Genomic DNA, 24,347 nt, shown 5'->3' with positions numbered 1-24,347 from the left:
GTCTTCAAAGCAGCTTGCAAGTAGCATTCTTAGAACCATCTTTATAACAAGTGTTCTTAAACACTACATGAACGGCAGAATGGGTATAAGTTCCATTCACTGATGTAGCACTGTTCCCAGTGCAGCTTGCAAGTAGCAGTCTTAGAGACATCTTTATAACCAATGTTCTTAAAACTTGTCTACATGCATGGCAGAATGAGTATAACTTCCATCCACTCATATACCACTGTGGGAGAGAATTTTCTAAGCAGAGGGAGTAACGTGTGCAAATGCTTGGGGGCAAGTCTGAAGCGTGGAAGAAACTGTGGTAGGCTGCATAACGCTCACTTCCCCCACCTCCCCTAAACATGTTCATGCCTAAATTGCTCAAAGCTGTGAATATGTTACCTTACTTGGTAAAAGGTACCTTGCAGATGTGACTGAGGATCTTGAGGTGGGGAGAGTATTCTGGATCACCCAGGTTGGTCCTGTGTAATCACAGGTTTCCTTACGAGAGGAAGGCAAGAGGGTCAGAACCAGAAGAAGATATAATGACCTAAGCAAGGAGTTAGTGTCAGATTTAAAGACGCTGCTGTGCCTTTGAAGATGGAGGAAGAGGTCACAAGTCAAGGAATGCAGGCAGCCTCTAGAAGCAGGAAAAAGCTAGGAAATGGGTACTCCTTCAGAACCTTCAGAGGAATCATGGCCCTGTGGACACCTTGACTTTGACCCAGTGAAATCCAGTTTGGACTTCTGACTTCCAGAACTGTAAGATCTAAATTTGCATTGTTTTAAGCCACTAAGTTTGTGGTAGTTTGTTACAGCAGCAATAGGAAGCTCACACAGAAATAAAAATGACTGAAGCGCCAGGTGTCAGAATACGGTGGGGGAGTTGCATGAGACTGGGTGGGGGGAGCGGGTGGTGAGGTCAGATTGATATGGTCTGAATGTTTGTGCCTCCCCCCAACTTCATATGTTGAAATGCTAGCCCCCCAAAATGATAGAATTAGGAGGTGGGGCCTCTGGGAGGTGATTAGGTCATGAGGGTGGAGGCTTCATGAACGGGATTAATGTCCTTATAAAAGAGACCCCAGAGAGCTCCCTGGCCCCTTCCACCATGTGAGGACACAGTGAGAAGGTGCCTGCTATGAGCCTCCTGGCTCATAGAGGGTTCTCACCAGAATGCGACCATGCTGCCACCTTGATCTTGTGCTTCCCAGCCTCCAGAACTGTGAGCGATGGCTGTCTGTTGTTTATAAGCCATGGCTGCGCTGTGTTTGTGTATCAGGGGGAAACACGGCAACAGGAGGCCCAGTTAGGAGGTTGTAGGACCATCCAGGCAAGAGCTGATGGTGCCTTAAACTGGAAGGTGAAGGGGATACGTGGGGCAGGGGATGGAGGAAAACAGATGGATTCAAGATTATTAGGAATCAAATCAACAGGGTGTTTGATTGCAAACAATACCCCCTGGTTCTCAGCATAGTGGCTGGCTTCAGTTAATGCTACTGAATGATGTTGATTGAGCGACTAAATGAATGACAGGGATACACCCAATGTCCAAGGGAGAAGTTGCCGGACCCAATTATGGTTTTCATGGGCCTGAGGAACTTTCACCTTCATGGACACCTTCCTCTGTAAAAAAGGATAAAAAATTATTTTTTAAAAAATATTTCTTTATTTAAAAATATTTATTTATTTATTTAGGCTTTGTTGGGTCTTAGTTGTGGCATGCAGGATCTTTCATTGCGTCATGCGGGATCTTCATTGCAGTTCACGGGCTTCTCTCTAGTTGTGGCACGTGGGCTCCAGAGTGCATGGGCTCTGTAGTTGTGGCATGCGGGCTCTCTAGTTGTGGTGCGTGGGTTCAGTAGTTGCAGTGCGCGGGCTTAGCTGCCCCACAGAATGTGGGATCTTAGTTCTCCCACCAGGGATTGAACCAGCGTCCCCTGCATTGCAAGACAGATTCTTAACCACTGGACCAGCAGGAAAGTCCCTAAAAAAGCATTTAAAAACTGCATTTGTATAACTTATATGAGGTCACTAGGGTAGTCAAAATCATAGGGACAGAAAGTAGAGTGGTGGTTGCCAGGGGCTGGGGGAAGGTGAGGATAGGGGATTATTGTTTAATGGGGGTAGAGTTTCAGTTCTGCAAGATGAAAAGAGGAATGAATGGCTGGTGATGCTTGCATAACAGTGTGAATGTCCTTAATGTCACTGAACCAGACACTTAAAAATGGTTATGATGGTACACCTAAAAGAGTTAATTTTGCTGTATTTAAATTATGCCTCAGTAAACCTGACTTTAAAAAGAAAAAAAAAATGGTTATGATGGTAAATTTATGTTATGTGTATTTTACCACAATTAAAAAATTGAAAAAAATCCTGCATTGGTATAAAGATAAGTATAATCCAGGCGGAAGTTATAATTTTAATAATTTAAATATTTATAATATTTTATATAATCATATACGGCATACAATATTGTACATAGTGTAAATATATTATATACTTATTTTTATATAGTTGTATGTTTCTTCTGACTTTAAAAGAAATTAAAAAGAAAACATTTTCGTGGGTCACTCCACTAGTCTCTGCTGTGGCCAATGCAGAAGTCGGCCCTGGGAAGTTGGTAGCAGGGAGGGAATGCATATCAAACATGGTGTGCCTCCGACTCATTAGAAATGCAAATTCCTAGACCTTGTCCCCTGAGATTCAGATTCTGTAGGTCTGGAGTGTGGCCCAGGAATCTGTATCATTGAAGGGCACTGTAGGTGTTCTCATGCAAATGACACCTGAACCATTCTTTGGGGGCAGTGCAGTATCCCCATGTGGGGCATCCCCACACCTTTAAAAGTCCAGACTTAACCCCTCACTTGCTGGGTGGCATTTTAAGTCTTGCCACTGCTCTATTTCTTCATCTCTAACATGGGGGTGATAACATTCACCTTTTAGTGTCACTGAGAGGCTCCCTGGGGGCCCACAGCTCGACTTAGGGGCGGCAGCCAAAATCTCAGCTCCGAGGCAACTGAGGGGATTGTACAAATGCTGTTGGGGAGTATTGGGTGAGCTGAGGTGACAAACTGGGTCTGTGTCGGCTAGGATGAGGGTGGCAGGTTGCAACCCAGAGGGTAAGGCATTGAATGCAAAGGGAGTATTTGCATCCCCATGTAAGGTTTCTGGGGAAGATGGATGGACAAAGATGCAGACAAAGGGGACAGTCCCCAGGCCCAGGAAGGACCTGGAAGGGGCTCAAAAGTCAGAAGGGTGGTGATGGCTCTATACCCCAGGAGGATGGATGGACTGTACCAATGGGCTCCCTTTCTCTTTTGTTTTGACCATTAGAGAACAGTGGCCAAGAGAGGAAGAGGGGATAGAGGCATTTATTCCCCCAGCATCCACATGGCATTTCCTTCCTTCTTGCACTTAGGAACACCAGACAGTGCTTGTCTCCTTCTGACCACCTTGCCCCTTCATACTTACGAGTGGCAAATATGACTCCTCACAATAAGTAACACCTTGGGTACTGTGTTATCCCTTGAGGTTTCCCTACATCCTGCCTACACCTCTGCAAATACAGTCCATTCTCATTATTCATGGAGGTTATGTTCTATAAAGTTGCCCAAATACTGAATCATCACTCCCAGGAGAAACACAAAAAGTAGATTCTTGTGAGCCTCTGGTCACATATTTGTCAACTGATCAATACATAACCTTGTCTTATGTGTGTTTCTGCTTAAAGATGACTTATTTAATTATATATTGCTCAATAAAAATATTATACATTAATGTGAGTCATTAATATTGAACTCAAGGGCAACAGCGCTATAACTTATGCCTGAAGTGAACCTGTGTAACACACGCATTTTCTCTGTAAGGCACGTGTCAGCCTTCTTGTACTTAGGAACACGAGACAGCACTTTGGCATGATGATTAGGAGCTGTTTAAAACAGTGAAATCACCAGCGAAAAGCCCCAAAATACAAAAAAAAGTGCCAAAAAGTAGACTCGAAAAGGACACTTGTTTAGGGATGAGACCTGAAACAGGAAGGCAGAGCCTTGCCTTGCTGTACCTTCTGGGATTGTGTGGTCTGGACGCAAAAGTCTTCTACTGCTCTGTGCACGCTCTCAAATGATCGGGGAAGTGCCACGGTATTGGGGGTTTCGAATAAACCTGAGTGAGTTAGGTGAATTCACAAATACAGAATCTTAGAGTCATGGGGATCAGCTGTTGTTTCTTTGTTAAAATTCCTTCAAATTGTGTGTGCTATCTGCTTCCTGTTGGCATCCTGATGGGTACAGGGAGGAAGTGCCTGAAGAACATTCCCAGGGAAATTAGAATCCCAGGGAAATTAGAACCCCAGGGAGCCCCTGATGATCCCCAGGCTGTGCAGTCCCTCTTGAGATAAGGGAGCTGGCTGTGATGCCCAAGGACTCTGAGTCAGATACTGCTGGTTTGAACCCCCAGCCCTACTCCTCAGCTCTGTGATCCTGGGCACGCAGCTCTCCCTTTTTTCTGTGTATTTTCCTGCCAAACGAGCATAACTTGCTCCATCTACACTCGGTTGTCATGGTGAGCCCACGGATGCTTGTCGTCTGGAGCAAGAGAGAGCGAGCATGGATTCACACCCAGGTTTAAATCCTGCTTTGTCCCTTGCTGGCTCTATGACCCTGGGCAAATGATTTCACCTTCCTGAACTTCATTTCCTTCTCTGTCAAATGTTGACTGGGCTCGGTTGTGACCATGTGACTTTGCCAAAAGGATCATATTTGTGAGGATGATTTTTAGCATATGCATGGCCAGTCTCATGAGAGAGGAATCATGTGTGATTTGGTCCTTGCTGTATCCCCAGCACCTAACACAGTCCCTGGCATGAAGCAGTTGCTTGGGAAATATTTGTGGCTTGAATGAACACCCCTTATTCTATGTACACCACACGCTGGAATCTTCCTATGAGAGCAGGTGATTATCACAGCTTGGTGTGAAGAGTTCTGTGATGGGAGGGTGTCCAAGAGAACAGAGAGGAGAAATTGAACTATGCCTGAATGGGTGGGTGCAGTCAGGTGGGCTTCCTGTAGGAGACCACACTAGAGCTGCATCCAAAAGGAAGATATTGGCTGCACTTGATCAACTTGTGAGCTCCCTGAGAGCAGGGACCATGTCAGCCTTGCTCACTGCTGCACTCTCAGCACCTGGTTCAGAACCCGGCACTTTATAGGGGCTTAATAAAGGATGCTGTGAATTTTGAAGTATCCCCTCCCCCAGGTAAATGGAGAAAAGGGCAATGGGAAGCAGGCAGGGCTCAATTCCACCTCTGCTCTGGAGTTGCTTGGGGTCTGGGAATATAAACAGCCTCCACTAGAGAGAGCTCCAAGGGAAGCTTCATCCCTGTGTGTGTGTGTTTTGTCAAGAAAGGCAGAATCCGAGTTCTGCTTAGAGAGCAGGCTGTAGAGTTAGGTATTAAAATTCCAGCTCTTCCACTTACTAGCTGCATGACCTTGGGCATCTGCTTAACCTCACCGTGCTTCACCTTCCTTAACTGTAAAATGGGAATAACAATTCACCTGCAGTCGAGGATATTTTATATGCAGCCACCATTCTGTAGGTCTTAAATGTATGAACTCATCTATCCTTATGACAAGGCTTCGAGGTTGAATGCTGTAATTCTACATTTTACAGGTCGGAGACACTGAGGCCAGAGAGGAACAGTGACTTGCCTAAGGCCACACAATCTGAAATCGGGGAGCCAGGATTTGAACCCTAGAACTATGGTGGCCAAATCCATTCTATTAACTTCCAGGATACACCACCTATAAAGTGTTGTAGGGTAAGTGACCAGTAAGTGCCTAATAAGTGGTAATTATTAGGTTATTTTTAATTATAATTCTGCTAGAGGGAGCTCGGAGAGAGGGTGGGTCAGGAGAGAGGGAGGGCCGCTGGGCTGTGGCCGACTGGGGCGACGGTGCGCCTGTCACTTGCGGGCGACGCTGGACTGCGCGCGCGGCGGCGTGCGTGGGTCCCGGTCGTTGACCAGGCGCTGCGCCTGCTCGTAGCACACGTGCGGGTGCCGCTGGCGGAGGCGCAAGCGCACCACGCTGTAGTCCACGTCCTGCCCGATCTTCTTGCAGTTGAGGCTCCAGGTGAGGTTCCTGCGCATGGAGAGCAGCTCCTCCAGGTTCTTTTCCACATGCGAGATGCGGCGCTGCAGTTTGTCAGTGCCCTGGAGACGGGGAGGGGCCGTGTCGAGAGACAGGCGAGGCGGAGCGAGGCGCTATCTGGGATGCGAGGACACACCTGGGCCAGGTGTGCGTGTGAAAGGACAACAGCTGAAGAGGGGACGGGCCTCAGATTGCCGGGTGGGTGGGGGGCACATCTGAGTCGGGTGTGCGTGTGAAAGGGCCTCGCGTGGGAAGGAGCACAGCTAGGAGGGGCGAGCCTCGAAGGGGGTTGGGAGCTACACACCTGGGCCGGAATGTACTTGGAAAAGGACCTGTGACAGGGCGCGTATGAAGGAGGGGATGCACCTGCAGATGAGGGGAGGAGCGGACCTTGGACAGAGTTGGAGCTGAGGTTGAGGGGACTTATTTGAGACAGGTGTGGGTATTGAAGATCATCCTTCTGGTCGAGGAGTTTGAAGGACTCACAGACCTGAGTGAGGGGGTCTGACCTGGGCTAAGTGTGCTTGAGAAAGGAGTCTTACCAGGGCAGGGCCGCGCCTGGAGAGGGTGGGCAGGCGCGGAAGGGGGAAGGGCAGGGGCTTACCTGGGCGAGGCGCGTGGCCTCCGGGAGTTGGGTGCCCACGTGTCTCTGATACATGCGAACCAGAGGTCTGTCCAGTTTCTCTCGAGTCTCCAGGTGACTCTCTGACAGAGGACCCTGGCGGAGTGTGGTGCGTAGAGCCGTGAGGCCCAGCCTACCCGACGCCCCTGGCCGCATCCCCGCAGACCCTTTTCCCAAACCATACCTTGACGAGGCCGCGGGTGATGTACATCTCCTGGTTGAATTTCGTGCACCGGTGGATAGTTCCCCTCATTAGTCCTAAGGTCATGTTCAGTCTATCCTGGGTGGGTGGGAGCACAGGGAGAATCACATCGGCTTCCTGTCCCCTCTCCTCCTGCGTCCCCCTTCTCCCTCCTCGGTACCATAGCATCCTAGACTCCAGCCGCCAGCTCGGAGCGGCGCCGGCGGGGCCCACCTTCAGCTCCAAGGTCTCGCGCATTTTCTGCGCTAGCGAGGCGCACACGCGGTCGCTTATCTGCTGTTGCTGCCCTCGGATGTCCTCCTCGTTCTTTGCCATGTCTAGCAAAGCGTCCTTGGACTCCATTAACAGTCGCTTGGCTTCGCACAGCGCCGCGGCGCACTCTGACGGAGTGGGGAGGGGGGACGCGTGTGGGGTGTCAGGGTCTCCTTTTCCCAATCCTGGCTTTCTGCGTCCCCCTCTCTATTCTCAGGTGATGGTGGGCCCTGGGCAAGGGGGCTTTACTGAGGGACTGGGAGAAAGTCCAGGGGAGGGGCCAATAGCGGGGTTAGTATGAGTAGCGTCAGGGAGTGACTGAACGAGTCGCAGTGTGGGAAGCAGGAGTGCGCAGGGGAAAGAGCTAATCAAGAACGTGCGCTCTGCTGGAGACTGGCAGCCCTCTCTCTTGGTCGAGGGGGGCAGTTACCCGGGGAAGGCGGCAGCCGAGAAGTGGGGGAGAGGTGGGTACCAAGGAAACCCACTATAGGGGACTCCTTTCTGTGGGGTTTTACCTGGGGTATAGGTGCCCACAGGGTCTGGAGGCGGGGTTTTCAGGCCCTGAGTGCGCGGGGTGGGAACTCGGGAGAGGTTCACCCAAGAGTGGCGGCCGGCCTGCTCCAGAACCTTGTCCAGCGGCTGGTTCATTAGCTCCACAGCTTGGAGCCTCTCCTTACAGCAGAAGACCAGAGTGTCGCGGCAGGAGGCCAGGGTCTGGGAGCGAGGAAGGAGAGAGAGGCAGAGGTCAATTGTAAGCTGGGGGATTGGGGGAAGTGACCCGTGATCTCTCAGCTAGCGGCTGCCAAGTGTTTCTGCCTCCAAATTGACTTTCTCCGTTTCTTGTTGCAGCCGGAAAGGAGCAACCCGTTTTCAAGTGGAAGCTCAGACGCCCAATACTCTCAGCCTCTGTCCAGAAGCCTTCAGTGGTCCCCGGGTGGGGAGTAAGGAACAGTAGGGGCAGGTGGCAGCTTTCCTGTTCCCAGTATTAGCTGCTTGGGTTCTGTGCCTGGCTCTGCTCTGGCACCCTGAGAAAGCCCCTCCCCCATCAATTTCCCCATCTGTGAAGTGGAGAGGTATTTAGCTGTACCTACACTTTGGTCTTCTTGTGCCATCCCTTCTCCTCAATTGCATTCAGGGCTTATCCCACCCCCACCCCTAGTCTCCAGGTCTCCCTTCCTCTTTTCTACTCAGTATGAAGCACCCTCAGCTGTCTTCAGAGTTCCTCTTTCCATGCTCTACTTCATCTGGACCCCCATCCCTACCCAAATCCTACTTCCACTATTATAAAATATATTGCATTCCTTAGATATTTGTGATTATTTGAAAGTCATATTAAAACAGAAGACTTCATATATATATCCATATAAACACCACATTCATCAAAATATAGAATATTTCCATCACCTCAGAAATTTCCGTGATGCCCTGTACCTCTTTCCCACTAAGCTGCCTAGTAGATTAGTTAAGGGCTCAGTAAACTACAGCCTTTGGAGTGGCCATCTGGTTTTGTAAATAAAACTTCATTGGAACATGGCCGTGCTCATTCACGTACATATTGTTTCTGGCTGTTTTTGTGCTCCACTGGCCAAATTAAGTATAGATCTTTCTCGAGTTACGACGGGGTTACATCCCAGTAAACCCACTGTAAGTTGAAAATAGTATGTTGAAATGCATTTAATACACTTAACTTACCAAACATCATAGCTTAGCCTAACCTACCTTAAGCGTGCTCAGAACACTTACATTAGTCTACAGTTGGGCAAAATCATCTAACACAAGGCCTGTTTTATAACAAAGTGTTGAGTATTTCATGTTATTTATTGAATACTGTACTGAAAATGAAAAAAGAATGGTTGTATGGGCACAGAATGGCTATAAGTGTATCCGTTGACTATTTCATGTAATTTATCGAATAATGTACTGAAAATGAAAAAAGAATGGTTGCATGGGTACAGAATGGCTATAAGGGCGTCAGTTATTTACCCAGTGTCTGACTGGGAGCTGTGGCTCACTGCTGCTGCCCAGCGTCATGAGAGAGTATCGTACTGCATATTGCTAGCTGGGGAAGAGATAAAAATTCAAAATTTGAATTACAGTTTCTACTGAATGTGTATCACTTTTGCACCATCATAAGTTGAATCACTGTAAGTTGAGGACCATCTGTAATTGTGACAGAGACCGTGTTGCACACAAAGCTTAAACAATTTACTACCTGACTCTTTAAGAAAAAGCTTTTGAAATTTAGAACTTCATAGAAATGGAATCATACAGTGTGTACTTTTAATGTCCAGCTTCTTTTGCTGAATATCGTATCATTGAGATTCATCCATTTAGGTAAAAAATGGATTTAAAAAGTCTTTCATTCATTAAGGAACTCCAATATTCATTAAGCCCTTCCTATATGCTGGGCAGTGTGCCAGGTGGCAGGGATGCAGTGGGGAAAAATGATCCAGTTCCTGACCAAAGGAAGTGAGAGGGTCAGCATGTGCAGATAAGATTGGATAGTGAGTGAATCAGAGAAATGGGGATTATCTGAAAGGGTGCATGGGATCAAAATAAGTTTTTTTTTTTTATTGTGGTAAAATAGACATAGAAATTTGCCAAGTAAACCATTTTAAGTGTACAGTTCAGTGGCATTAAGTATATTCACAATGTGCAACCATCACCACTGTCCATTTTCAGAACTTTTCACCATCCCAAATAGATCTGTATCCATTAAAGGATAACCCCCCATTTGTTCACTGGTGAGAATGATCCAATAAAGAAAGAAATATTGATGATGCAGGAGAAGGGGAGAAGGTAGGTTTGGCAGGTAGACAGAATTATAGGACTGGCACAGGAAAAATGAGACAAGTTTTCTTCAGTGGTTTCCATGCATTGGGGTCATTCATTGAGAATGAAGAAAGAGCAGGGGGTTGGAGAGATCTGAAGGAAGAGAAGGTATGAAATAACTTGCACAGTGGGACAGCAAGCCTTCTAGAGACACATGGTGAGATCTCTGGGAAAGCTCTGAGTGTCAATTTGAGATCTGAGTTCATGATTTTAAGTTGAAACATGTCTATTTGGTGTGAACATTTTTCTCCTGGGTTTATATCTGTCTGTCTTTTCCCACCTCCCAATTTCCCTTTCTCTCTTGCAAGCCCTTCCCTAAGGGGGCCACAGGGTCTTCTCCCTTGTCTGTTTCAGGCTTCCTTGAAGGATTTTTCAGGATCACCAGATTTAAAGGAATATGACAGCGGCCTGGGGGTGCCGTAGGTTGAGTGCAATTAAGGTTCAGCACCACGGACAGTAGGTGCACCAGCTCCTAAATTCTTTCCCCCAACTCCACTCTCCCAACCCTGGCTGGTCCCTTCTTTGAATGCCCCTATAATATGAACTCCTTGAGGGCAAGGCCAGTTCTGTACTGTTCACAACTTTGTCCCCAATGCCAAGCATGGTGGTTGGGACACCAGGGTACTGGATTAATATTTGTCAAATGGAAGAGTCAAAATTACACACAGGCTCCATGAAACATAAGTACTCTCCCATCTCCATTAGTGATCTCATAAGGAAATCCTTGTTGCAAGAGTGAAGGATTCAGTGAGAGACCATGTCTGGCTGGAGCTGACAGAGGCAAGCACATAGTACAGTGTAAAGAGCTCAAGACGTCTGAGTTGAATCATGAGGAAGTTCTCCCACTTCTGGGTACATATCCAAAGGAAATCAGGACCTCGAAGAGAAATAGCTCCCATGTACATTTCAGCATTATTCACAACAGCCAAGACATAGAAACAATCTAAATGTCTGTTGACAGATGAATGAATAAAGAAAATGTGATATAATATATAATACAGTAATATAATAATAGTAGTAATTACCAGTACTAGCAATATTACTATATTGTATTAATACTATTACTATACTAATAATATATAGCAATAATATATTAATAATTAATAAATTATGTAGATATCAATATATTATAGTATATAATAATATGTAATATATAATGAAATATTATTCAGTCTTAAAAAAGAAGGAAATCTTGCCATTTGTGACATCATGGATGAGCCTGGAGGATATTATGCTACCTGAAATAAGCCAGATACAGAAAGGTCTCGCTTATATGTGGAATCTAAAATAGTCACATTCAGAGAGGGAGAAATTAGAATGGTGGTTGTCAGGGGCTGAGGGGAGAGAGAAATGGGGAGATGTTGGTCCAGTTGTACAGAGTTTCAGTTATGCAAGATTAAGTTCTGGGGATCTAATGTCACTATAGTTAACAATACTGTCTTTTTTTTTTTTTTTTTTTTAATACTGTCTTTTATAATCGAAATTTGCTAAGTGTTCTCACCACACACACGAGGTGATTATGGTGGTTATTTCACAGTGTACACATATATCAAACCCTCAATTTGTACATTTAAATATATACACAATTTAAATTTGTTAACTGTATCTTGCTAAAGCTGGAAAAAAAAGACACCTGAGCTGAAACCACAGCCCTACCACTGGCTAGCTCCATGCTTTGGGTGAGGCCATGTCTTTCTGAGCCTCAATTTCCCCATCTCTAATGAGGGGATCATAGTTCTATTTCACAGGAGAATTTTAAAGACCTAATGACTGCACAGGGCTTGGCACAGAGGCGGATGTTCATTGCTGTTTTGAGGCCCAACTCCAGCTCTCAGAGCTCCAGTCTTTCCATTCCATAAAGTGGAAATACAGTGAATGTCAGGTCAGGGTGGGGCGGCTGTGTGGGTCGAGGGATTTACTGTTGCTACAGTCCCCAAGGTTAGAGCAGTTTGCCCATTAGGTGGCCAAGGGTCCCCGTACAGCTCCCTTAAAGTGGCCCCAGGTATTCCCAACCTTGAGCAGGGCCTCTGATTTTTCCATATCTTTCTCCATCTTCCTCTTCATTCTCTTTAGTTCCTCTTTCTCCCAGGTAAGCATCCTGTCAGCTTTGTCAGGGATCTGGAAAACAAGGAAAGAATCTTTTTTTTTTTTTAAATTAATTAATTAATTAATTTATGGCTGTGTTGGGTCTTCGTTTCTATGCGAGGGCTTTCTCTAGTTGCGGCAAGTGGGGGCTACTCTTCATCGCGGTGCGCGGGCCTCTCACTGTCGCGGCCTCTCTTGTTGCGGAGCACAGGCTCCAGACGCGCAGGCTCAGTAGTTGTGGCTCACGGGCCTAGTTGCTCCGCGGCATGTGGGATCCTCCCAGACCAGGGCTCGAACCCGTGTCCCCTGCATTGGCAGGCAGATTCTCAACCACTGCGCCACCAGGGAAGCCCGAGAGACTCACACCTTTGGGAGAGGGCTGGAGGGAGAGTTCTCCTTCCAGGGTAGTAGAGGGTTTGCCAACCTCATAAACTCTGGCTTTGGGGAATGGAGTTGGGGGCACTCTCGCCTTTTGGGGATCTCACTCTCTGAGAAGGCTTTACCTTTTAGGGGGCTCTCACTTGGGGTAGGTCTTACCCTCTAGAGAGCGGGGCTGGGGGCTTCTCCCTTTTACAGGTAGGAGCCCAGTGAGCTGGGATGGAAGTGACTTAACCTGGGGAAAGGTCATCATCACTTTCTGGGGCTGAGGGTCCCCCTTCCTTGGTGATGGTCTTATCTTCTCTCCCTGGCTAGAAGTGGAGGAGTCTCATCATAGGGATGATGAGGGTTTGCCTTCTTGAGGTGTCACTATCTGGATCTGGGGGCTGGGACTAGGAATCCCCCTCTGTGGGTGGGGTCTCATCTCTCCCCAGGGAGGCTGGAATATTCTCCCCTTTTGGGGTGGGGGTCTGGGGTTTCACTTTAGGGGGAGGATTTCACCAGGGCTGGGACTAGGGCTCTCACCCTTTCCCCCTGGCTAGGGGCTTAAGTCTCAGGTGCAGGGGCTGGGAGTCCAAGGGTCTCAATCTTTAGGCAAAATCTGCTCCTTTCCCCCTGGGTGAGGCCCCGGGAGGGGTTCTCACTCGCTGAGGCTGGTGGGGGACTTTGGTTAGGGTTTTAAAAATAAGCATTTTGAGGAGAGTTTCATCTGGGTTGGGACCAGGACATCACCCACGCTGCTCAGCTGGGGGCTTCGTGTGTGTTTTCAGTGGGACTGGGGCACTGAGGGTCTCATGCCTGTGGGAGGGTCTCACCCTCTGCGCCTACGGACTGGGTGAGTGATTTCATGTCTGGGCTGGGGGTTGTAGATTTTACTCTTTGGGAAGGATTTCATCTAGTCTGACTCAAGGGTCCCACCTTCTCTCCCTGGCTGGGAGACTGGGATAGATTCCCCCTCTGGGGCAAGGGGCCTGAGAATCTCATCTCTTTGGGAGGATCTCCGCCGCTGGCGCTGGGAACAAAGGCACCTCATCTTGGGGGTATTTTCTTGTGCTCTCACTCAATGGAGCTGGGACGGGTTGGAGAGTTCTCTCTATAGGGTGGGTTTTGCCCAGGCTGAGCATCTGGGAGCGGAGGCCTCAGTCTTTGCGACTGGGCTGGGGGGAATGGTGGTCCCACCTTCTCAGACTTGGGCCGGTAGCCCCGCAGCTTGACGCTCTGCTGGTTAATAAGCAGTGCCTTGCGCACTTCGCTGAGCCTGTGGTCGGTAGCCTCCCGCTGGCGCTGCAGCAGCCGCAGCTGCCCATTGATCTGGTGCTGGGCGCGGCTGAGGCGGGCGGCAGCGAGGCGCGCCCCACGAGCGTGCGCGTGCACCACCTCGGCCGTCTGCAGGGCCCGCGCGTCGCGGTGTATGGGCAGCGGCAGGCGCGCGTGCCAGGCAGGCGGCTTCATCTTGCCCTTCCACAACGTAACGCCCTCACCCGGCGGTGGCTTCTCCATGGTGCTGCCACCTTTGAGCATCTCCACGCGGAAGCGCCAGGGCAGGATGTAGGCGGCCCGGCAGAGGTGGCGCGCCACGTGTGGGTCCCGCACGCTGTCCTTGGGTTGCCACATGGTCACCGCCTCTTGCCCACAGCGGTCGGTCAGCTGGTGCGCCTTCTGTGTCAAGGCCTTGGTCGCCTCGCGCCATGCTGGAGGCCCAACACGCGTGTCCTGGCTGTGCTCAACCGGGGGTATCAACACGGGCATGGTCCCTGCTTGGTGTCCTCGCCTGGCCCGAGGTCCTCTCCAGGAGGGGCAGGGACCCCCCAACGACACGCAACTGCTTCCTGGCCTGAAGAGTGAGTGAAGCAGAGCACCCATCGCCATGACGACCGTGGCAACAGCGCAGGCAGAGTTCCAAAAGCGGGGGAGGGGAAAGGCTACAGGGAAGGGTTGGATGGAGTCTTTGCTTTGGAGCCAGGCAGACGTGGCTTGGAATCCTGGCTCTTTGAGAAAACCGACCTCATCTAGCCCACCTCTCACTGTTGCTTCTTACCCTCCAGGAACACGGGCCTTCTTCCAGCTCTGAGGACATGCTAAGGTCTTTCCCACTTCAAAGTTTAGATTTGCTGTTCCTTCTGTGTAGTATACTCCTTTCCACCTCCTTCCCATGGCTGGCTCCTTTTCAGTCTTCAGAACCCAGCTTAAATATTACCATCTTAAAGGAGTCTTTCCTTAGTGCAATATCTAAGCCCTACTCTCTCCCATCACTCAGGATTTTTAGTGCAAGCCACAGCAAAGGAAAAGATGGTTTCCCGGTCAGAATCACAGCCAAAAAATACAAAGACACGTGGTGGCTCTCGAGGACACCATGGCTACCACTGCAGAAATCTCAGCTGCTGGTTGGCTGTCCCTGGGAATGGCACTGTTGCTGCGGCCAGCAACTGAGTCAGTTCTCTATAGTACCTGCTTTGTTGCCTGCTTAGTTCCCAGGGTCCAAGGTGGCTGCATCTAATTGCCTGAGCCTGGGTCACATGATCATGCCTGAGCTACAGGGGAAGCTAGGAAAGTGACTCATGTCTGAACTTCCTGTTTCTATGGTGGAAGGAGGACTTTGTTTCCCACCCACCAAGACTTACATGATGTATAATTCCTCCAACACAGGAAGCCTCTCAGAGTCTGGGGAAGAAAAAGAGACAATTGCCCTCAATCTCTCCCCCATAATTCTCCATCACATCACCTTGTTTGTTTCCTTCTAGCAGTAGCATCTTTACCTGGGCCATTGATAGGCATCTCAAACTCGACAGGTCCAAAACCACACTTTTGATTAATCTCCCTGATCTTTTTCCTCTGCTAGTGTTCTCTGACTTGATAGTTAGCCCACCATCCACCCCAGTTGCTCATGTTAAAAACTTAGGAAGCTTCCTTAATTTTTTTGTGTCCACATCTAATCCATCAGCAAGTTTTGCCTGTCCTACCTTCAAAACTTACCTCCAATATGATCTTTTTTTTTTTCTCCATTGCTACCAGCGGCATTCTTATTCTCATTCACACCATCATTTCTCACTCACCTGGTCTCCCTGTCTACCCCCTCCTCCCTTGCCTCCCCAAATTCATTCTCCACACTACAGTCAGCACTATGTTTTAAACTAGAGCACATCACTTTCTCGCTTAAAAACCCTTCAGTGAATCTCATTATACTTAGAATAAAATCTGAGATCTTTACTCAAACGTGTCACTTCCCCGAACTAACTCATCTTCTATCATTCCACCCCCAGGTCCACTCCGCACTGTGCTCCAGTCTCTCTGGCTGTCTTTGTGTTCCTCTAACATGTCATGCTAGTTCCTACCTCAGGGCCTTTGTACTTGCAGTTACCCTTTTGGCTGAATCTCTTTCTTTCAAGATTTTTGCCTGGCTGGGTTCTTGGTGTCCTTCAGGAAGGTCTCACCTCTTAGCCAGGTCTTTCTTGACTACTCAAAAGCAGCTCCCTTAGTCTTACAGTCTCCTTACATAGTGTCTTCATAACACTCACTACTATCTGAAAATGTCTTATCCATTTATTTGCTTACTGAAAAAATTTTTTGTCTCCCCCACCTACCCTGGTAGAATCCAAGAGTCCTGAGAGCAGGAACCTTGCTCTCAAGTGCCCAGCACAGCTCAGGGCACATAACAGGTCCTCAGTACACATGGGATGAAGGAATGGATGGCCTCAATCACATGCTGTGATAATTTTACTTGCTTCTTTTTTTTGAGATGAAAGTTTCATAAATTAACCATTTAGAAGTGCACAATTCAGAGGCATTTAGTACGTTCACGATGTTGTGCAACCACCACTTCTACCAGGTTCTAAAACATTTTTATCATCTCCAAATAAAATCTTGTTCCCATTCCCCTCTCCCCTCAGCCCCTGGCAACCACTATCTACTTTCTATCTCTATGGATTTGCCGGTTTCGTATATTTCATTTAAACTAATCATACACTGTGTGACATTTTGTGTCTGGGACCTCTTTCACTTAGTGTGATGTTTTTGAGGTTTGTCCAACCTGTAACATGTATCAGTACTTCATTCTTTTTTATGGCTGTATTCCATTATATTTATATACTGCAACTTTGTTTACTCATTGATTCATTGATGGACATTTTATGTATTTTTTACTTGTCTCCTTTGTCTACCTTCCCCATCAGACTGTGAGATTCATGAAGGCAGTGACCTTGCCTATTTTATATATCACTGCATCCCAGCACCCAACACAGATGGTGGCTCATAGTAAGTACTCAATAAACATTTATTTAATGAATATATGAGTGAAGGAATGAATAAGTGTTTTCTTATTGAGTGACTGAGAAACGCAAGGAAGAGAAAGGAATGAATGACCCTGGCTTTGCAAAATCAAAGGATCATTTAGTAATGGGGAGGAATAAATGGAAAACTGAAGGCTCCCAGGTCAGCCATGCTGGAGACCCACCAGGAAGAAATGGGGGTAGGTAACCTTTGGTGATGGAGGCTTGTTTCAAGGATTCTCAGGAATGTGGGTTTAGTACAGACATTAGCCCCTGGGCCCAATGGTATCTGACTCAACAGATCTTCACTAGAGTCAGGATAGTACCATGGTCAAGATTCTGGAGTCAGATGACTTGGGTTCAAATTATGATTCTGACACTTGCCATCTGTGTGATCTTGGGCAAGCCACTTGACTTCTCTGTGCTTCCGTTTCCTCATGTGTCAACTAGGATAGTAGGATTGTGGCATGGATTAAATGAGTTAATATGAAGGACGTGCTTAGCATGGTAACTGACACAAAGTAATCATTATGAAAGTGCTTATATTTCATTTTTATTAATTGAATAAATAGACGAATGAGCTATTTTAATACCAGGCCATGCAGAGAGGGTTTCACAAAGAACCAGGGAGATAGCTCATTTGGGACAACATTCTGGACTCAACCATCCACCTTTGCTCTGTTCTTTAATGCTTCCATTTTGCTAACTGGAGGATTTCACTGGATTGGGTTGCTGCTTGGTGTATGGAGCACATCTATTGGGCAGTGTTTGTGCTAAGCTACCCGAGGGACACCTATATCAGACCTACATATGGAGGATTTTGGCTCCAACTTGGGTCTTTGGTGAAATTCATTAGGGCGATGGGTGAGGGTGTGGTCTGTCCCATTCTGGCTTTTAATTGGTTCTCCTCGTTCTTGCCAATATACTCCTAGTGTGTATTACATCGTCTGAGCATTGAAATTGGTGCATACTACTGCCCATTGCTCAGTCTGCCAACTTCTCCTCATTTTCATCTTCCAACACAAGTTTGACTATATCAACTTCTAAAACTCACCTCCAATTCCTGGCTTTGGTGGTCCGTTTTGGACACTTTTTTTTTCCCTATCCTGACACACATGCCCATTTTTAGGAATAGGTGAACCATCTTCTGCACAGCTTTCAAAGTCTGCTGGTCAGAGCCTGGGTTGGCAGGTGCTAGAGACTGAAATTTTGTGTCCTTCCAAAACTCATATGTTAAATCCTAATGCCCAATGTGATGGTATTTGGAGGTGGGGCTTTGGGGAGAGGATTAGATCATGAAGGTGGTGCCCTCGTGAATGGGATCAGTGCCCTTTTAAAAGAGACCCCAGAGAGCTTCCTCACCCCTTCCACCATGTGAGGACATAGCGAGAAGAAGCTGTCTATGAGCCAGGAAGCTCTCACCAGACACATAATCTGCCACTACCTTGACCTTGAACTTCCCATCTTCCATAACTGTGAGAAATAAGTGTCTGTTGTTTATAAGCCACCAGCCTGTTATTCTGTTATAGCAACATGAACGCAGTAAGACAGAAGGTGCCTGGAAGGAACCAGAGCAGGGATGGGGTTGGCTCTCAGTCTCCAAGAGATTGAACTATGTGTGGCTGAACAGAAATAATGAAGTTTAAAAAATGCTACAGAAACACTTACATACATGAGTTGAGGGCTGGGAAAATGTTTCACTACTCTCCAACCCCAAATACCTTCTCAAGCTAACAGATAAATCTATTTTCATGATATGAAAATAATGTATGCACATTGTGTAAAACACAGAAAATATGATGAGGGGAATAAGAATCATCTGTAATTTTACCATCCAGAGATAACTATTCTGAACATGTTTTGATTTCACTCTAGCCATTTCCCTATCTCCCCCCCTCCATATATATAGTTACAGGTATACACATCTCCCTCCTCCCAACATACTAAAGCTCAAATATTTCTAACTCAGGCCAGTGGGGAATAATACTTGTAAAATTAGCTCTCTGATTTTTATAACGAAGAACACTTTAAAGAAATTCCTTTTTGTAGCCATCTTTGCTGGGACCACCTGTTCTATATAATGAGTCCTACAAGGTGGGGAGCAGAAGTCTGCCCTTGCATTGAATAGAGTGAAAATGCAGAATGTATGAAGGAGGACCTTCTAAAACTTCTGGCTTTTCTTTCCTTTTTCTTTTGATGTTACATGGAGATGCCCTTCACTCTGAAATCTTGGCAGGTAATTATCAGAAACCCTTTTTTAGGTTCCCCGATGTCTTCCCTTCTGGGGCACCAGGTTCTACTTTTAGTAGGTGCCCCCTTTCTCTTGGAGATAATCACATCAGTTGGTCTCTTGTTCCAGGGGGATATGACCTAGAATCAGTTTTGTCTTTGAGAAATGAGGTCGCTTTCCTGCGGGAGGTGTCAGGAGACTGTGGGAAGTCCCAGGCTGGGAGAGGAGGTTCTTCCTGGTTTTTCCTGGTCACCTCCTGCAGAGGTGGTGACCGTGCTGGTCAGTGAGGGATAAAGACTAGTCCGTATGTCTCTAGCCCCCATCAGTCCTCTGAAATGGTTTAGGCAAAGGTTATCAGTGTCCTCCTGCAACTGACCAATTCCTAGTTTCTTTTCCATCCCATTCAACTTGACCTCTAGGCAGTATTTGAAATTATCATCCACCTGAAACTTGAATATCCTCCCCTATACTCTTTCACACTCTTCCCTTTTGCCTTTAGTCTTGGTCTTTCACTGGCTGGTTGTCTGCCATCCACCCTCAAATACTGAGTGTTCTTTAGGTGAGTTAGGCAGTCTTGAAGATGGCTCTTAGTGGTCCCCACCACTGATCTTCATGCCCTGTGTAATTGCCTCTTTTTGAGTGTGGGCTGAACCTAGTGACTCACTTCTAACCAATAGAATATAGTGAAAGTGATAGGATGCCCTTTCTGAGATTAGGTTATAAAGAGATCATGGCTTCTGTCTTGCTCACTCTTTCAGAAAAGGAGAGGCCACATGGCAAGGAACTGAGGGAACTTCTGGTTATTAGCCACTGAGGACCTAAGACTCTCAGTCCAATATTTGTGAAGAACTGAATCTTGCCAACGACCCCATTAGTAAACTTGGAAGCATATCCTACCCCAGTCTAGCCTTGAGACTAGATAGATGACCTGGCTGACATCTTGTCTGCAGCCTGGTGAGAGACCCTGAGCCAGAAGACCCAGCTAAGCTCTGCCCAGATTCCTGACCCACAGAGACCCATGTAATAAATGTGTTGTTTTAAGTTTTATGCTGCTAAGTTTTGGGATAATTTGTTATGCAGCAATAGCTAGCTAATACATTAGATTTCCATTCTCCATTCACTTCTCATCCATCGCCTTCTCCCTGGAAAATCTCATCCACATTAGTGGATTTGGGTATCACTTATTTGGTTAGGATGACTGTGGCTTTAAGACCAATGGGTAGGTTTAGTGAGATGAGCCTCAAGTTTAGAATAGCATCCAAATTCCTTACCATGATCTACAGAATTCCAGTTCTTTACCATCTGGTCTACCTTTTCTTCCCCCTATCCCATCACTTTGTCCTTGGATCATGAAGCCATGCTGGTGCTCAGACTCCTCAAATTTATTTAATCTTATGGTCTTTGTACTTGCTTTCCCCCTCTCTGGAATATTCTTCCCTCTCTGGAATGTTTTTCACCTGCATTTTTATATGGTTTACTCCCTCTGATCTTTTAGGTCTCTGCCCAGGTATTATCTCCTAAAGGGCCTTTCCTTGACCATCTGAAGTATCACACTGCCATGGTGTACTGCATCTCTCCTACATCAGTTTGTGATTCTCTCAGTTCCCTCTCTAAATATCAGCTCCTTGACAGGGACCTCACCTGTCCTAGTCATCACTGAATCCCTGGTGCCTAGCCCAGTTTCTGGCACAAAGCAGCTTCTTAATACTTATTTGTTGAATGACTGAATGATGGTGGCCCTACCATGCTTGGACTGAATTCATGTGTGGGCCAGCCAAAGAGTTTCTGCTGCTTCTGCCATGGGCATTCCTGTTCTGGTTGCTCAACCTCCAAGCGTCCTTCTTATGAGGGAACCCAAATCAGGTGGGAGGCAGGACAGATGAAGGGTCTTGCCCACTTTCGTGGGTTGAAGTGTGTCTTCCCCAAAAGATATGTTGAAGTTCAGACTCCTTGTACCTATGAACATGACCTTATTTGGAAATAGGGTCTTTGAAGATGTAATTAGTTAACATGAGTTTATACTGGAGTAGGGTGAGCTTTTAATCTAATGACTAGTGTCCTTGTAAGAAGATTGTGTGAAGAGACAGAAACACAGACAAGGAAGATGGCCATGTGAGCAAAGAGGCATGGACTGGAGTGATGCTTACAAGTCGAGGAATGCCAAGGATTGCTGGCAACCACTAGAAGCTGGAAGAGGCAAAGAAGGATCCTCCCCTAGAGCCTTTGGAGGGAGCATGACCCTGCCAACCCAGGGTCAAACCAGTTTGGTTTCAGAATTCTGGGCCCCAGGACTGTGAGAGAATAAATTCCTATTCTTTTAAGCCACCCAGTTTGTGGTAATTTGTTATGGTAGCCCTCGGAAACTAATATAATGGTGTCTGTCCCTTTAAGTCTGGGGTCCCCTGATTACTTCTGGCCTGTCTCTACGTAACACTTCCTATCACCTGTGCACACTGGAAGCACCTCTTCAATGCTCAAAATGCAGAACCAGAGAGAATCAGCCATTTCTTCTCCTGGCTGGCTGAGCTCATCTTCTAATTTCTAGGTTTCCCACCTTCATCTTAACCTTCCTCTCATCTCCTGCTGGGGCCTCCTTCAAACCAAACTCACCAGATACCCTGAGGCATGGAGATCACTGATATGGTCCACAAAGATCTGCCTCCTTGGGTTCAGAGCAGGTTTGAGGTAGATGGAGAGAGGATGTGAAGGTCCACCAGAAAAATCTGTCTTTCCTAATGGATTGATTGATTGATTATTTGACAAATATTTACTGAGCACCTGCTCTGTGTCAGGTACTGGGCTAAGAACCAGGAGAAGAGAGTGACAAGACAAAGCCCTTTCTCTCATGGACCTTCCCATCCAGTGGGGGAGACAGAAAATGAAAAGCTAAAATAAACCACCAAGGTCATGTCAGATCGAGGTAATTGCTTAAGTTGCAGTGACAAATCATAATAATGACAGGCAGAACAACAAACTGCCAAAATGACATGATTCTTATTCTTTTTTATTGTGGTAAAACATACACAGCATAACATTTACCATCTTCACCATTTTTAGTGAAGCATAAGTACATTCACATTGTCATGCAACTATCATAACCATCCATCTGCAGAACTTGTTCATCTTCCCAAACTGGAACTCTGTCCCCATTAAGCACTAACTCCCTATTCCCCCTCCCTGGAGCCCCTGGCACCCACCATGCTACTCTCTGTCTTTATGAATCTGACTGCTCTAGGGGCTTCATACAAGTGGAATCATAAAGTATTTGTCCTTTTGTCTCTGGCTTATTTCACCTAGCATAATGTCCTCAAGGCTCATCCACATTGTAACATATAGACATGATTCTAATTTTGAACTGGGAAAAATATCCCCAGTTGGAAAGTAACCCACCAACATTTTTTTTTTCTGTTTCTTTTTTCTCCCATCAACATTTTAATGATGATTATGAATAGGATTTCGGTAACTTTTTTGTCTCCTTCTACACTTTCTGCATTTCCCAAATTTTCTACAATGAATATGCATTACCTCAATCATAAAAAAAGTCTTTAAAAAATTTGCCCTCTGTTCATCTCTCTCTCTTCCCTGTCAGCAATGCTGCTGGGGCTCCCCAGCTCCTGGATGTGCCACCGAAGACACTTCTACTACTACAGTCTACTCATTGCCTGTTTATTTTTTTATTGCCTCTTCTAAATACCTCTCTAGAGAGGAAGTCTCAGCAGGAAGCAGATATACCCTCAAGCTGGATAAGCTGAGGAGAGTTTGGTGAAGGTGTGGTCGGAGGGCAAGGAAGCCACATGGGATGGCACAGTAACAGAGCTAGCAGCACCTGGTAACAGTTGTCCATCCCTGGAAGAACATTCTGGAGAGGTGGGAAGCAAAAGCAGAGAGAGAGGAGGGAGCAGTTACTTCTAGAATTTGGAGAGAGCCACCTGCCAGGACCTGTGGTCTACAGCAGTGGTCCCCAGGCTTTTTGGTGCCAGGGACCGGTTTTGTGGAAGACAAATTTTCCACGGATGGGGCGGTGGGGGCCGGTGGTGGTTCAGGCGATAATGTGAGTGGTGGGAAGCGGCAGATGAAGCTTTGCTCCCTAGCCCGCCTCTCACCTGCTGGGCGGCCCGGTTGCTAACAGCCCGCGGACCCAGTACATGGCCCGGGGGGTTGGGGACCCCGGTCTACAGTCTACGGGCACAGACATCTGCAGTGAGTGTGTAGGGAGGAACCTGAGGGAAAAAATACCCTGGCCTCACTCTCCTCCATCCCTCTGCCCTCCTGAAAGGCTCTCCCTTGCCAGAATCCAACCAGAAGTCAGAGAGCGAAGGGAGCCTGTTGGTGTGATCCATGAGGGTCAGCGTCCTAGGACACAGAACGCAGGGAGGATGGAGAGTGTCTTAGGCGGCATTATGGAAGTTCTCAAGGGCCATTTCTCCTTGAGATAGAGCTCTGAGCGCAGTGCTGGGCTTCCCCACCCAGTACAATGCTGGGCACAAAACAGGTGTTCATTAATGTTGAATAAATAATCATGAGCTAGAAGGAGACAGATTTTTAAATTGTAAAACACACTTAAGGTTTACCACTGTAGCCATTTTTTCCAGCTTTATTGAGATATAATTGACACATAAGATTGTGTAAGTTTGAGGTCTACAATGTGTTGATTTGATATATTTATATGTTGCAAAATGATTACCACCATAGCCATTGTAACTATTTTAAAGTCATAAGTTAGTTTTATTCTTTTTGTAAAATTTTTTTAAACTTTTTGGCTGTGCCACGCAGGATGCAGGATCGTAGTTCCCCAACCAGGGATCGAACCCGCACTCCCTGCCTTGGAAGTATGGAGTCTTAACCACTGGACCGCCAGGGAAGTCCCTAAAGTCGTCAGTTAGTGATGTTAAGTATATTCATAATGTTGTGCAGGTATCACCACTACCTAGTTCCAGAAATTTTTAATCACCCCAAAAGGAAACCCTGTACCAATAAAGCAGTCACTCCCCATACCCTCCTCCCTCTAGCTCCTGGTAATAACTAATCTGCTTTTTGTCTCTATAGATTTACCTATTCTGAATATCTCATATAAACATAAATGCAGGCTGAATTTTGGAGGTAGGTAACTTACACCTTCATCTCTGACTTTCTTCTCCCTTCCCCCCTGAAATTCTGCTTGTAGTTTCAGACACTTTGCTTATCAGGCCACTCTGGTAAAGAGGGTGGGGTCGGAGTATGGGGGCCTAGCCTTCCTCTTCCCCCTCCCTTGCTCCCTCTGGAGCCCAGGAGATGAGGGGGAAGCTGCCAGCGGATAATGAGACCCCTTTCTCCCTTAATGACTCTGGGGGCTGCGGGGATGCCGCAG

At 46.9% G+C, this 24,347-nt stretch overlaps 1 protein-coding gene across 1 annotated transcript; it reads right to left on the bottom strand.

Moving 5' to 3' along the window:
* Positions 1 to 5,795: 5,795 nt before the first annotated feature.
* TEKTL1 (tektin like 1) lies at positions 5,796 to 23,004 on the bottom strand. Its single transcript, XM_082457808.1, has 6 exons — positions 13,685 to 23,004; positions 12,056 to 12,160; positions 7,726 to 7,924; positions 6,941 to 7,338; positions 6,739 to 6,852; positions 5,796 to 6,196 (listed from the first exon to the last, which is right to left on the bottom strand). The coding sequence occupies exons 1-6, from the start codon at positions 14,372 to 14,374 to the stop codon at positions 5,948 to 5,950; spliced, it is 1,755 nt and encodes a 584-aa protein (XP_082313934.1). The 5' UTR covers positions 14,375 to 23,004; the 3' UTR covers positions 5,796 to 5,947.
* Between the last annotated feature and the right edge of the window lie 1,343 nt (positions 23,005 to 24,347).

This window comes from Balaenoptera physalus (genome assembly GCF_965194825.1).
Source record: "Balaenoptera physalus genome assembly, chromosome: 3".
In the NCBI taxonomy this organism is placed as follows: Eukaryota; Metazoa; Chordata; class Mammalia; order Artiodactyla; family Balaenopteridae; genus Balaenoptera; species Balaenoptera physalus.
Note: the sequence above shows the minus strand (reverse complement) of the source record. Positions and strands in the feature narration are given on the sequence as shown.

Coding starts and splice junctions, on each gene's coding strand:
- TEKTL1 (XM_082457808.1), bottom strand. CDS start 14,374: ATGGCGATGGGTGCTCTGCTTCACTCACTCTTCAGGCCAGGAAGCAGT. Junction 7,339..7,725: donor TGTGGGCACCTATACCCCAG/GTAAAACCCCAC, acceptor CCACTCCGTCAG/AGTGCGCCGCGGCGCTGTGC. Junction 6,853..6,940: donor TCACCCGCGGCCTCGTCAAG/GTATGGTTTGGG, acceptor ACACTCCGCCAG/GGTCCTCTGTCAGAGAGTCA.